We start from the raw sequence: 15,919 nt of genomic DNA, 5'->3' as shown, positions 1-15,919 counted from the left end.
ATATTGTCCGGAGGAAACAATCGTTGGAGAAGGATGTCATGCTGGGTAAGGTGGAGGGTCAGAGAAAAAGAGGAAGACCTCCAACGAGATGGATTGGCCAGGTGGCATCATTGATGGACTCAAGTGTGACAGCGGTAGTGAGGTTGGCCCAGGTTCGGACATTGTTTCGTTCTGCTGTGCATGGGGTCGCTATGAGTCGGTTCCGACTCGATGGCACCTGACTACTACTACTACTACTACTATTTTATCCTGTAATCTACCTGACCTTCCCACAACCTTAATCTCTGTTCCTCTGTGTTTACCTTCTTTCACATTGTAATTGTTTTGATCATAGACTGACCTCCCAGATCCTCTGTTCTTACAGTTTTATTCTGTTCTTGACTCTTCTATTTGTCGATTGAGTTCAGGGTGATGCTGCCACGAACGTTGTTCTCTAGTTGTCTGGTCTTGTTGGTTCTCAGTCCACACAACTTCCTTTAGGGTATTTTGTAGTGCAGGGTTGGCTTTGGCAAAATCCCTTAGCTTCTGTTTATCCTGTAATGTTTTGACTATACCATCATATTTGATTGACAGCTTTGCTGGGTAGAGATTTCTTGGGTGGCAGTTTTTTTTCTTTCAGGGTTTTATATATGTCTCCCCATTGTCTTCTTGCCTGCATGTTTTCTGTTGAGAGATCCAACAGACTTGTCTTTTCCCTAGCAGCTTTCAGGATTCTGTCCTTATCTTTGATTTTGGAGAGCTTGGTTATTATTTGTCTTGGTGATGTTCTTTTAGGGTCTATCCTTCCTGGGGTTCGTTGAGCTTCTTGAATGCTTATCTTTTCACTTTTCAGGATATTAGGGGAATTTTCTTCCAGAAGTTCTTCAACTATCTCCTCTGTGGACTTGTGTGCTTGTTCCTGTTCCGAAATGCCATTAAGTTATTCCTCTTCATGTTGTCCAACATTAATCGTAGGCCTTCTTCAGATGTTTTAAAATCCTTTTTTGTGTTTGCTTTTCTCTCTTAGTAGTGTTGAGATATTTATCCTCTAGCTCACTAGTTCTGGCTTCTATCTCTTCTGTTCTACTCCTTTACCCTTTCAGTGTATTGTCCATTTCTGATATTCTGTTATTAATTGTTTGGACATCTTTCTGTAGGTTTTGAATTGTTTCCAATGCTGTATCTATTTTATTTGATTTTCCTGTAGCACTTTCCTGACTTCTTCCTTATTTTTCTCAACTCCATTGTATAGTGTTTTGATACATTTTATAGTCATTTTTCTGAATTCCTTCTCAGGCATTTCTATAGCCTGCCCATCTTCCAGTATGGAGTGTAGGTCTACTTCCAGCTCATTTGCCTCAGTCACTTTATCTCATTTTTGTACATGTGCTGATATGGTCATCTGCTTCTGTTTTTTGGGCATATTCAGGAGTTATCTGTGGACTTAATACTTAGATGGGTGTGTATTTTGGTATTTTTTATGCTTTCTGATTGCTTCCAGGTCAATGTGATCAGGAGATGGGTTTCCCTTTTCACTTTTCGTCCTGAGAAATTTCAAGATGCCACTGTTGGTTATTGTAATGTAAGTCAGGATTTAATATTTGGTCTATTTCCTTTTTAGTCTGCCTGTCTCGCTCCACAATTCCCTTTCAGGCCGTTTTCCTAGTGATAAACAGTTCAGGGCCAGCTGTGACCATTTGGTTTTAAGTGGAAATTGTCACTTTAAATTTTGAGTAGATCTGTGTGCATGTGTAGCAGAATCCTCCGGGGGTGGGGGTGGGGTGTCCACTAGCTCAGGTACCCCTTCTAGTCACCAGAATGGCGATGTGCAGACAGTGAGAGACCATTGAACAGATAACAAAAAAAAAAGAATGTCCACACTTTTATATCCTAGGTTCTGTCAGGTGTCCGTGGCTGCTCTGATCCTCCCCCTGCTTGGTCTTGCCCAAGATGGTGGCTCCGGGAGCAGCTAAGCATCTTGAACTAGAAAGCAATGCATTTCTTGCTTCTGCTACAAATTCCCCTAGCTTGTAAGCTTTCCAACCTTCTAAATATCCCTTTATATGTAGTTCAGAGTTCTGGCACCATTCCCTGAGCCTGCTTGGTCCAAGTATTCTATGTTGTTGCTGACAGAGCTCCTTACTACACTTCCAACCGATTCACCATCTTGTTCGTTCTCATGCTACTCGTGGTTTTGAACCACCAACCTTGCTGTTAACAATCCAGTGCTTATCCTATAGTGTTACATTTGAACTTAAGAATTCAGAGAACCATTGAAGATTTTTAAGTAGGAGTAAAGAAGTACTAGCATATGTACAATTTTGTTTAATTTTCATAATAGTCCTGTTAGGAAACATTCAAAAAGTAAGAAAACTAGTCAAAGTCTACAACTTGAAAATGGAGTCTGGAATTTGAACTTTATCCAGTTTGCCTGTTTCCCTAATCGGTAGTATGTAAACAGAAATTGGATATTTTAAAGAAAGTTTGGTGTGTTTGAATCAGGACCCAAATAAGTTTTAGACATTGTATTTATGGGGGTGAGTCAAAAATTATCAGCACTGTGGCTTTAGAATTTATTTTAGTCAACTTTTAGAAAAGGCGTACATATCATTTTTTGACATAATCTCCTTGCCTTTCTATACACTTTGTCCATCTGTCAGTAATCTTTCATATTCCTTTATTAAAAAGTGTTGTGGGCTGAGCTGCAAGCCACGAATGTACCAGTGTCTTCACTTCTTCATCAGAGGCGAATCTGTCCTTGAAGGACTGCTTTCAGAGGACCAAACAGGTGAAAGTCAGATGGAGAAAGATCAGGTCTATAGGGGAGGATACTTTAGCACCTCAAAGTTTTTGTAGCACGTCAACAGTTTGAGCAGAGGTGTGTGGATATGCATTGGCCATGCAAGATTACAGCGCCCTTGTGTAGCAATTCTCTGTGCTTTGATTAAGCCTCAGCTCTTCAGTGAGCATTTTTCATTTCAGGACCCTTTTACACCCTGAGTTTTTGTTTATGTGAATTATATCTGGCAGTATTTATGTTAGAAATTAAAACAAATTAAACAGTACATTTATATATTGTTACTTTTATGGGAGTGCAGTAGCTGCATATAATAAGCACTGCACTGTGAACCACAAGGTCCGCAATTCAAGCCCGCCAGCAGCTTAGTAGGAGAACGATGAGGCTTTCTGCTCCCTCAAAGATTTAACGCCTCAGAATTCCTGTATACAGGATTGCTATGAGTCAGAATAGACTCCACGGCACTTACAGCAACCACAACATTGTTTTCAGTAAATTAATGATAATTTCATTCAGTGTTAATTTAAATAATACATTTCAATGAAATATTTTTCAACCAAAAAAATATATATATAGTAGAAAGAGTGGTGGTCGTGTTTTGCATTTGTTTAATTCTCGTTACTGTCTAGTAGAAGACAGTTGAATTGTTATACGTGCTTTTGCATTCAGTCTCTTAGGTGTCACCCATCATAAATCCTCTAGGAAATCACTTATGTACTCATCTGAAAATGACCATGAAGAAAGGTCAATTATACGTATTATAAAAATGTTTTGGAAAACAAAGTTGTGATTTTATTATGGCTGAGTACTCAAATCACTGAGTTTTAAAGGGCTTTTGTTTATATGAATTATACTGATCAATTGTTGTTAAGTACCGTGGAGTCAGTTCCGACGCATAGTGACCCTGCACAGGGTTTCTGAGGCTGCAAATCTTTATGGGAGCAGAAAGCCTCATCTTTCTCCCATGGAACGGCTGGTAGTTTAGAACTGCCGACCTTGAGGTTAGCAGCCCGATTCGTAACCACTACGCTACCAGAGCTCCTTATACTGATCAGTATTACTGCATTAATAATTAAAGGCAAGAACATTTTTTAGCATTTACTTTCCAAATCATTTAAAAATAACAAAAATTGATCCATTAATAATATTAATAACCAAAATAAATTTTTATGACAAATAGAACTATGTTTACCAAAACGAAGTTGGGTGAGAAGAGTACTACTGTTTTATCTGACTTCATTGAAGATAGCTGGATTCTCATATCTGTCAGCTCATGCTAGTGAGACTTCAGTTCTTTGCTGTCTTAGCCGTACAGTTAGAGATAGAGAATATATCCAGTTAAAAAGGCCGCAGAAATCACAGTCACCCAAATTACTCTGTCAAGAGTGATTGCTCTCTGTTCTCTGCTTTTTTGTCAGTCCCTTAAAGGTCTCACAGTTGTATAGTTTAGTGGTCAGCCAGGGATTTGGGTAGATTTTAAACATATTTTGGTTTTCACTTCTGTGGCCCTCTTGAAGTCTCTAGTTGGTGCAAACTGTTAATATGAACAATGCTAACTGAAATGTTGGTGGTTTGAGTCTACCCAGCCTTGGCTATCTACTTCCAAAAAAATCACCCATTGAAAGTGTTAACGCAGCACAATTCAACTATGATGCTACTGATGTGAGAGCAACTGGTTTGGTTTTTGGTGACTTTCTTGCTTCCAGGGTTGCCATCTTAAATATCTAGCTTTTTTACCAGCCTTGAACTCCTCCTCTGTTAACTCTAGGAGATGAAGGTGCAGTTCCAGCACTGCTTTCCAACACTATAGTCGAATGGGTTGGGAAGCACTTTTATGCAAGGAAGCTGAGAACTTAGAATTCCAACAATTCTATTGTAATTTTACCAAAATTAATTATCTATATTTTTACTTCTTTTATACCGTTTGTTTCGTTTTTTGTTTTTACCAATTTTTGATTTGCCCAGATTGCATAATTGATACAGGAGGGTTCGTACAACCACCTATTTTACTGCTGTTTCTAGCCTACCTTTCTGGTCATTTAGTCTTGGGACTTTTTAAGCAACTTACGGCACTTAACAACACATTTTTTGTTTTTACTCTTAACCCTTCATCTTTCATGACACACTCTTCTGGTTTAACTCATCCATATTCATCATGGCTTCAGATACCAATTTTTGTTGTTGTTAAAGTGCTGTTCAGTTGGTTCTAACCCATAGCGACCCGGTATAGGATTTCTGAGAAGCAGCTGGTGAGCTTGAACCACCGACTTTGTGGTTCAGACCGACTTTGCAGTCCGGTGCATTAACCCACAGCACCACACCAGGACTCCTTATACCCATTAAGACATTTTAAAACTTTTTTGTTTACAGCTTTACTGATCTCTACATCATTACGTAGGATATCCTTCAGGACAAAGACCATTCCCATTTACTATAGTTGTCGTCTTTGCTTAAGGGATGCTAGTACATACCTTCTTTGTGTTTAGCAACAGATTTGCTATTAAACACCAGACTCAGGATTAGGAACATTAAATGGTCAGTGTATATTGGATGAACCAAGTGATTGAACTTACCCCTAAACATCTTGTTCTTTCAAATGAGTAATGTACTTTGTCCTGTGTCTTGTGGGCTTGTTTGGAGGGAAAATCTACCCTTCTTCAGCCTCTCCACCTGGATCCTCCCTCTGTAGAGGGGTTTAGGGTGAGGTGGGGAAATGGGCACTGCAGGTTGACTGTCATCGCCCATACAAGATAGGCCTTGTACTCCCACACTTACTGTCAAATCCACCTGCAATAGCTCTTTGACTCCTTCGAGTTGGGAGAGATGGGAACTACCACTTGGCATCCATGTGGGTTCTGCAAAAGTTCATCTACAATGTAGAGTTGTGGGAGAATAGTTGTAGTTCCTATCTCAAATGCCATGACCTTCTACTGTTCTTACTAAGTTTCTATAGGTTTTGTTAAATGCTTCTCAGTTGTTTTAAGCCCTTTGGCAATTTTCAGAACCAGAATGATTGAATTAATTTTGACTGGTTTAATCAATGTCTGGGGAGTGTTGTGGGTCTGTAGGATAACACTAGACTAAGAACCACAAGGCCAGCTGCTTAAGCCCACCAGTCAGTCGATCTGCGGCAGAAAGATCAGACTTTCCATTCCCACAAAGGCTGACATGACAGCCTGAGAAACCCTAATGCAGGGTCGCTGAGTCAGAACTGACAACAGCATTTAACAATAACAGTAGATGTGTATTGCAAAGAGGTTTCCCTGAACTTCTCACAATATCATGTAGGAAGAGCTATCTCTTGATTTGCTTTCAAACCAGAATTATTTCATACTAGTTTTCATTTCTAGATTGACCTTAACACATTTTAAACTAGATGTTGTTGTTAAGTTCCATCAAATTGATTCCAATTCATAGTATAGGGATTCCGAGGAGTGGCTGGTGAACTTGAACCACACGCCTTGCAGTTCAAACTGACATTGGGATCCAGTGCTTATCCTACAGGCACATTAGGATTCTTCTTTTTTTTTTTTTTTTAATTGCTTATAATAAGTATGGTAAGAGTCTGTTCTTTACAATAAACGTAATATCTTAGAATTCTAGAAACTGTATTTTCCTTAATAATTTAAATTAGATTTGCTAATGGTCGTTCTACTGGGCTAATTTTGGACAGTGGTGCCACTCATACTACTGCAATCCCAGTCCATGATGGCTATGTCCTTCAGCAAGGTAAATGTATTTAACCAGGGCACATTGAAATGATTTTACATGTCATGAAGACACAGATAATGAAATAAAGCATAGAATTGGTCTATTGAAGCATAGCAGTTGCCAACTAATGTCTTTTTAAAATATTATTAAATGTTTAAAAAGGCTTTAGCATATCATATATATCTGAAACTGATTTATGCTGAGCACTATGACCACATTCATGCTTTAATTAAGGGATAATTTAGTTAATTCTACTTGAAAAAAATTATATATAAACACAGGAAATTTGTCCCAAGAGGTTTAGACTTAACTGCCTTTGCCCCATTTAATCTATTTCATAGGCATTGTGAAATCTCCTCTTGCTGGAGACTTTATTACTATGCAATGCAGAGAACTCTTCCAAGAAATGAATATAGAATTAATACCTCCATATATGATTGCATCAAAAGTAAGTGATAGTTGCATTTTCTTTGTGGAATTTATCTCCAACTTTTCATCCCCATATTGAGGACCATATTAACCTAGCACATGTGATCTGTTACCTCAGGAAGCTGTCCGTGAAGGTTCTCCAGCAAACTGGAAAAGAAAAGAGAAATTGCCACAGGTTACGCGGTCTTGGCACAATTACATGTGTAATGTAAGTAACCCTTATTCTCTTCAAGAGAATGTTATAAAATCTGGGCACTTTATATATTCAAGTTCTATTTTAATATATTACAAGTAAAAAATCTTTAAATAACTTACTTGGGATGCTTTTCATACTTGCTAAAAACCTTTACAAACAACTCATTTTGGATCACTACAGTGAAGCCTGGCAGGAATTTTGGTTTGTGAAACAGAGAGGCATCATGCCAGTCTATAATAAAATTAATGTTTTCTGACTAAAAAAATGGTTTTATACTCTTTAGAGACCTGCTAGTATGGCTCAAGTGTGTTCTCTTTCTTTACATCACTTGGCAATATTTAAACTCATTATTCGTAGCAAGGAGAGAATCTCTTTATTGAAATCCGTCTGTGAACATATGATTTACTGATGGGAGGAAGTTAATAAAACAACTTCACTACCTCACATAAAACTGCAGCTATACATTAATTTCTAATTGTAAAAGGTTATGAAAGCCTTATGGCAGGGATATATCGTGTTTGACAGGTTCTTTCTTTTTGTACCTAAAGAGAAAGATTTTCATGGACCTTGTAGAAGGCAAAGTTGAAGATGATTAATAATTTTGCTTAGGTATTAGACAAGATTTTTCCTTAGCAGCCTTTTGAACAAATGTGTATTTCACAGCAGAACTTAAAAGTCATTGAAAACTGTATGTTACGATATACAGATGTACACGTGTGTGTTTTTAAGTAATAAAATACTACTACTACATCTAAGCTTAAGGAAAAAATGTATTGAAACTGTTTTTCTTATGCAGGACTGTGGTACAGGGTTCCCAGTCATTTTTATGTCTTGTTATTGTTCAGTAACTGGTATAGTTTAGATATTATATAATTTAGTATCTAATGCAAATATTCAGAATATGATTTCTGCAAAAGCATTGAGTTCTTGCTGAGTATACATATGCCCTGCAAATTACTTACCCATCCAGAAATTTAGTCCAATTTCAATCAGAAAAGTATTTTGAATATAATCTTATAAAAATATAGATTATAAAAACAAATCTCAATAACTTTTTTTTTTTAATCTAGTGTGTTATCCAGGATTTTCAAGCTTCAGTACTTCAAGTATCAGATTCAACTTATGATGAACAGTATGTTTTCCAATTTTGTTTAAAAGACTTGTAATTTAATAGTTCATTAAAATCTTCATACTAATCTCAAAACAACTACCTGCTTCATAAAGAGCTTATTTTTCATTTGTGCTAAAATATGTCTTTATTTTAGAAGGGGCCAGAAAGAATTCATTGGCTAAGACAAAACAAAAAAACTATTGTAGTTATAAATTTAAGTGATTCAAAAGGTGTGAAGTTACGCTAAGATATTGAATAATGTTTTAAAGTAAAATATTCTCAGTCTGATTTCTTCCAAGTTGATGATTTCTTAGTAATTTATAATTTTGAAGAGGGCTCTTTTTGCCTTTTATTTCATTTTATTTAATATTTTTTCAGAGTAGCTGCACAGATGCCAACAGTTCACTATGAGTTTCCCAATGGCTACAACTGTGATTTTGGTGCAGAAAGGCTAAAGATTCCAGAAGGATTATTTGACCCTTCCAATGTAAAGGTAGTTCTTAACTAGCCTGACTTTTGCTACATACATATATGAAGATCTTAAATAATTGTAAATGCAAATCAGACAAGTCAGTATTTTTTGAATGTGCTTTATTTATTGTATGACATTCTTACACGTGACAACTCATTTTATTTTGTTGTAGGGCTTATCAGGAAATACAATGCTGGGAGTCAGTCATGTTGTCACCACAAGTGTTGGAATGTGTGATATTGATATCAGACCAGTAAGTTCCAGTCTATCTGTTGTATAAATGTATCTGTATCTTTTGGGACAATGAAATGTCTTAAAATTATTGTTATGTTGGCAACTTTGGTTGTTGGATTTTGAGGTACATTTTTATAACAATATGTGAAAAGATGTAGTACTTTGGTGTTATGTGCCGTGGAGTCAGTTCCAATTCATAGCAACCCTGTACAAGGTTTCTGAGGCTGTAAATCTTTACGGGAGCAGAAAGCCTCATCCTTCTCCCTCAGAACAGCTGGTAGTTTCGAACTGCTGACCCTGACTCAGATTAGCAGCCCAGTTTGTAACCACTATGCTACCAGAGCTCCTTACAACCATAAATAAAAATGAGCCTTTGAAACATCTTGCATTGTGGATTAACTTGGAGGACATTATTGTTAAATGCCATTGAGTTGGTTCTGACTCATAGTGACCCTGTCTGTATAGGGGTTTCTAAGGAACGGCTGGTGAGTTTGAACCACCTACCTTACAGTTCAAACTGACCTTGCGGTCCAGTGCATTATCCTGCAGCACCCCTCCAGGACTCCTGGAGGACATTATATTGAGTGAAATGAGTCAGTCACAAAAAACAAATATATGATCTCATTTTTATGAAATGGTAAGAGTACATGCACAGAAACCAGTGTTTGTTGGTGATTGCTACAAGTGGGGACTGGTGCACTGAACTACAAGGTTGGCAGTTAAAACTCAGCAGCCACTCCTTGGAAACCCTTTACAGGCCTCTGAATTGGAACCAACTTGACAGCACTTAACAAAAACAGCGGCAACGGTGGGGAGAAAAGAAGGAAGAAGGGGGATCATTCTCTAGGTAGTAACTACTTTTTGTTTATGGTGATGGGAAAGGTTGCACCACCACTTGTAGGTGAAGTGTGTGTAGCTTGACTAGCTAATACCATTAAGTAATACACAAGAGAAACTATGTAGTAGTACATGCTGTGATATATATGATCTTACAACAACATTCAAAAAATATTTACATATAAATCTTTCAGTTTGTCTTACTGTTGTTGTTATTGTTGTTAGGTGCCGTCGAGTCAGTACTGACTCATGCACAGCAGAACCTTATGCACAGCAAAACGAAACACTGCCCGATCCTGGTGGCTTGCATATTGCTGTGATGCTGAAAGCTGTGTAAATGGTGTTTCACATACCAGCAGGGTCACCCAGGATGGGCAGGTGTCAGTGAAGCTTCCAGATTAAGACTAGACTAGAAAGAAGGAATAGGTTGCTCACTTCTGAGGGATTGTTGTTGTTATGTGCCATGGAGTCAGTTCTGACTCACAGCGACCCTGTACAGGATTTCCGAGGCTGAAATCTTTATGGGAGCAGAAAAGCCTCATCTTTCTCCCACAGAACAGCTGGTAGTTTCGAGCTGCTGACCACGAGATTAGCAGCCCGATTCATAACCACGATTAACCCCTTAAATTTTAGGAATATCAGTGAAAAATTGTATAGTACCATAAGATGAGACATTAGGTTGGAAGACACTCAAAATACATGAGGAAGTGCTGCCTTCTCAAATTAGATTGAATGATGTAGATGAAGTAAAGTTTTAAATACCTACATTTGCTTATGGGCACAACACAGAATGAGAAGAAACTGCTGCAAATACTCATTAATAATCAAAATGTGTGAATGTAGGAAAATTGCAAATTATCACATAAAATGGAATGCATAATGATCGATATTCTAGGCATTGTTAAGCTGAAATACACAGGTACTGGTCATTTAGAGTCAGACAGTCGTGGTTTATGGAGTCTGGATGTGACACTATAAGATAAGCATTAGACTGCTAACCACATGGTCAGAAGTGTAAACCCACTAGATGATCCTCACAAACCCTACAAAAAGTTGCTGTGAGTCAAAACTGACTTGGTGGCACTTAAAATAACTTAAGTCATGTGGTTTACTTTGCTGGGAATACCAAAATAAAGAATGGTATCGCATTCATCATCATAAAAAAACATTTAAATATCTATCTTGAGTGCAATGCTCTCTGTGATAGGATAATATCTATATGCCTATATGGCAGTTCAAGCTCACCAGCTGTTCCTTGGAAGCCCTATACAGGGTTGCTGTGGATTGGAACAGATTCAACGGCACTTAACAACAAAACATGGAAGACCAGTTAATAAATTATTCAAATTTACACACCAGCCACCAAAACCAATGATGAAGAAATTGAAGATTTCTGCCTTTCTCTTCAATCTGAAACTGACCAAGTATGCAATCGATGCATTGGTTATTACTGATGATTGGAATACCAAAGTGAGAAACAAAGAGTAGGGTTCAATGTGGCCTTGGTGATAGAAATGATTTTGGAGATTTCATGATAGAATTTTTCAAAACCAGTGACATCTTCATTGCAGATAACCTGTTTTTAATGACGTAAATCTCAGCTATACAAGAAGCTGGTAAGGTAAGGTGAAGGGTCAGAGAAAAAGAGGAAGATCCCCAACAAGCTGAATTGGCCAAGTGGCAGCATCAATGGACTCAAGTGTGGCAACAGTAGTGAGGTTGGCCCAGGACCAGGCAGTGTTTCATTCTGCTGTGCATAAGGTCGCTTATGAGTCGGTACCAACTTGATGGCACCTAACAACAACATACAAGGAGTTCTGGTAGCATAGTGGTTACTAATCAGGGTGCTAATCTCAAGGTCAGCAGTTCAAAACTACTAGCTGTTCCATGGGAGAAAGATGAGGATTTCTGCTCCCGTAAAGATTTACAGCCTCAGAAATCATATACACGGTTGCTGTGAGTCGGAATGACTCCACGGCACACAACAACAGCATACATCTAGAGCTGATATCTAAATCCAGGTGGGATCTACTCAGGATCATATTTTCACTTTTATGGACTTCTTTTAATTTTCTTCAGCTTCTGCCTGAACTTGTATATGAGCAGTTGATGGGCTGTTCCACAGTCTGCCCTGGACTTGCTTTGACTGATGATATTGAGCTGTTCCATTGTCTCTTCCCACAGATGTAGTCAATTTGATTTGATTACTGTGTATTCCATCTGGTGAGGTCCAGGTGTAGTCTTTTATGCATTTAAAAAAAGGGATTTACAATAAGTAAATCATTTGTCTTGCAAAATTACATCAGTTTATCATCACTGGCTTTAGTGGTTGGTGGGTAAATTTAAGTAATAGTTGTATTAACTGCTCTTCCTTTTAGGCATATGGGTATTACTGTATCACACACAGCATTGAAAGTAAAGATAGATCTTGAAATGTGATTTTTGACGATGAATGCAACACCTCCTGAATTTGACATTGCTGGCATAATAAACCATATGATTGTCAGATTTAAAATAGCCAATAACAGTTAATACACTGGACTTCAAGGTCGGTTTGAACTGTAAGGTTGGTTGTTCAAACTCACTAGCTTCTCCTTTTACAGGGTTGCTATGAGTAGGAACCGACTCAATAGCACTTGACAGCAACCACTTGATGACTTGATGGAGTCCTGGTTTGGTACTGGACTGCAAGGTCAGCAGTTCAAACTCAGCAGCTCCTTGGAAACCCTGTTCAGGGTTGCTATGAGTCAGAATTGACTTGACAGCACTTAACAACAACAACGACTTGATGACAGCTAACAATCACCTGCAATGTGCAGATGATAAAACATTACTTTCTGAAAGCAAAGAGAACTTAAAATACTTACTGGTGAATATCAAAGGCCACATCCTTCAGCATGGTTGCACCTCAATGTAAAGAAAACAATAAGAAACATGATAAATGGAGAAAAGATGAAAGTTGTTAAAGATTTCATTTTGCTTGGATCCACAATCAACACTCTTGGAAGCAGCAGTCAGGAATTCAAACGACGTATTGCAGTACGCAGGTCTGTTGCACAAGACCTCTTTAAAGTGTTCAGGAACAAAGATTTGAGGACTATGATGCACCTGACCCAAGCCCCATTGTATTTTTAGTTGCCTCATGTGTAAGTGAAAGTTAGGCAGTGAATAAGGAAGACCATAGAAGAATTGATGCATTTGAGTTATGGTATTGGAGAAGAATATTGAAAGTACCATGGACTGCAGGAGAGCAAACAGATCTGTGTTGGATGAAGTACAGCCAGGGTGGCCAGACTTTGTCTCTCATACTTTGTACGTGTTAGGAGAGACCAGCCCCTGGAGAAGGACATTATGCTTGGTAAAGTAGAGGGTTAGTTGGTGGATTGACATGGTAACAGCAGTAACTCAAGCGTAACAATGATTGTGAGTGTAGTGCAAGACCAGTCAGTATTTCGTTCTCTTGTATGTAAGGCTACTATGGGTCAGAGTTGACTTATGGCACCTAACAACATAATGGACCTCTCCAGATGGAGTATGTTGTTGTTGTTAGATGTCTTCCAGTTGGTCCCAACTCATACCAGCTTTCTGCACAACAGATTGAAACATTGTCTGGTCCTTTGCCGTCAATCAGATAAGATTTTGTTACATTTGAGGCCATTGTTTTTGCCACTGTGTCTATCCATCTTGTTGAGGGTCTTCCGCTTTTTCTCTGACTCTCTATTTTCCCAAACATGATATCCTTCTCCAGGGATTTGTTCCTTTTGATAACATGTCCAAAGTGTTTCATCTTCATCAATAAGTATCTCAAGTCCTCTTCACTTTCAGCAAGCCAGGTTATGCATATTACAGGTTAATGAGCATTGCTCCAATCCTGGTGTCATGTTCTGCATATAATCTAGCTTCTAGGATTATTTGCTCAGCATGTAGCTTGAATGAGTGTGGTGAAAGTTTACAACCCTGGTGCACACCTGTCCTGAGTTTAAACCAATCAGTATCCCCTTGTTCTATTGTAATGACTGCCATTTGGTCTTTTCACAGTTTCCTCAATGACACAGTTAAGTGTTCTGGAATGCCCAGTCTTCACTTTATTATCCATAGTTTTTCATGATCCATGCAGTTAAAAGCCTTTGCATAGTAAATAAAGCACTTAATCTGAATATGCAGAAATAAAGTTGATTACATTTGTGGGAATAGATGATGAAGAAGCTCAATATCATCAACCAAAACAAGGCCCAGGGCTGACTGTTAATCCACCAGTTGCTCATATGCAAGTTCAGACTGAAGCTGAAGAAAATGAAAACAAGCCCAAGAGAGACAAAATAAGACCTTGAATATGTCACACCTGAATTTAAAGACCATTGGAACCAGTGTAACTCACTAAACACTAATGACCAAAGGCTAGAGGAGTTATGGCATGACATCAAGAACAGCATACATGAAAAAAAGTAAAAGGTCATTAAAAAGACAAAACTAGATGTCAGAAGAGACTCTGAAAATTGATCTTGAATGTAGAGTAGCTAAAGTGATTGGAAGAAATGAAGTGAAAGAGCTGGGGAAAAAAAACAAAACAAAACACTTCAAAGACAACTGGAGAATACAGAGTAAATTATTATAATAAAATATGCAAATACACTGAGAGTTAGAAAATCCAAAGGGAAGAACATGCTCAGCATTTCTCAAGCTAAAAGAACTGAAGAAAAAATTCCTGCCTCAAATTGGAATAATGAATGATGTAGAAAGCATCAGAAAAAGATGGAAGGAATATACAGAATTACTGTACCAAAAAGTTCAACCATTTTAGGAGGTAACCTATGATCAAGAATCAGTGGTATTGAAGGAAGAAGTCCAACTTGCACTGCCAACATTATCAAAAAAACAAGACTCCAGGAACTCATGGGTACTAATTTTAATGTTTCAGTAAACTGATGCAGTGCTGGAAGCACTGGTCTGTGTCAAGAAATTTGGAAGATACCTGTGCAATCCTCTGGAAGAGATCCCTATTTGTACCTATTTCAAAGAAGTGCTGACCCCTAAGATTGTGGAAATCACTGCACCAGTATCATTAGTATCACATGCAGGTAAAATTTTGCTGAAGATTATTCACCTGCAGTAGTACATCAACAGGGAGATTTCACCAGAAATTCAAGTTGGTGGAATAAGGGACATCATTGTGATGTTAAATGGATCCTGGCTGAAACCAAAGAATATAAGAAAGATGTTTACTTGTACTTTATTAACAAAGCAAAGGCATTCAGGTTTGTGTGTGAATCATAACAGACTATAGATAACATTGCAAAGAATGAGAATTCCAGAACACTTAATTGTGCTCATGAAGAATTTGTATATAGAACAAGAGGCAGTTCAAACAGAATAAGGGAATGTTAAATGATTTATAAACAAAAAAGATAAGGTGTGCATAAGCATTGTATTCTTTCACCATATTTCTTCATCCTGTATGCTAAGCAGATAATCTAAAAAGGTGGACTAGATGAAGAAAAATGTGACACCAGGTTTGGAGGAAGACTCATTAGCAACCTGATATGCAGATGACACATTCTCACTTGGAGAAAGCAGAGAGTATTTGAAGCACTTATGAATATAAAAGCATTCAGTATGGATTACAACTCATTGTATATTGTAAATAAAATTTAAATCCTCACAACTGAACCAGTGAACAGCATGATAAATGAAGACAAAATTGAAGCTGCCAAAAATTTCATTTAAATTGGATCCACAATCAATGCACAGGGAAGTAGCAGTGAAGAAACCAAATGCCTTATTGCATTGGGCAAATCTGCATAAGACCTCTTTAAAGATTTAAAAGGAAAGGTATTACTTTGAGCACTGAGATACACCTGACCAAGCTATGGTATTTTCAATTTCCTCATTTGCATGTGCAAGTTACACAATGAATAAGGAAGACTAGAGAATTGATACATTGAATTATGATGTTGGCAAAGAATATTGATGAAAGTACCATGAACTGCCAGCAGAACAAACAAGTCTATCTTAGAAGAGATACACCCAGAATGTTCCTTAGAAGTAAAGATGACTTCTCCTTATATGCTTTGGACATGTTATCAGGAGGGACCCATCCCTGGAAAAGGATATCATGCTTAGTAAAGTAAAAGGTAAGCAAAAAAGGAGACCCCC

The 15,919-nt window shown here is 37.8% G+C and overlaps 1 protein-coding gene across 2 annotated transcripts in view; it reads left to right on the top strand.

The window, feature by feature from the left end:
- ACTL6A (actin-like 6A) overlaps positions 1-15,919 on the top strand; it is a 58,699-nt gene that overhangs the window by 24,612 nt on the left and 18,168 nt on the right. For both annotated transcript variants that reach the window (XM_006867699.1, XM_006867700.1), the window contains exons 6-11: positions 6,411-6,505; positions 6,829-6,935; positions 7,035-7,124; positions 8,183-8,244; positions 8,602-8,716; positions 8,868-8,948. In XM_006867699.1, coding sequence (XP_006867761.1) covers positions 6,411-6,505; positions 6,829-6,935; positions 7,035-7,124; positions 8,183-8,244; positions 8,602-8,716; positions 8,868-8,948 — 550 coding nt within the window. The remainder of the gene's footprint in view (positions 1-6,410; positions 6,506-6,828; positions 6,936-7,034; positions 7,125-8,182; positions 8,245-8,601; positions 8,717-8,867; positions 8,949-15,919) is intronic.

This window comes from Chrysochloris asiatica, unplaced genomic scaffold (genome assembly GCF_000296735.1).
Source record: "Chrysochloris asiatica unplaced genomic scaffold, ChrAsi1.0 scaffold00108, whole genome shotgun sequence".
Lineage (NCBI taxonomy): Eukaryota > Metazoa > Chordata > Mammalia > Afrosoricida > Chrysochloridae > Chrysochloris > Chrysochloris asiatica.
Note: the sequence above shows the minus strand (reverse complement) of the source record. Positions and strands in the feature narration are given on the sequence as shown.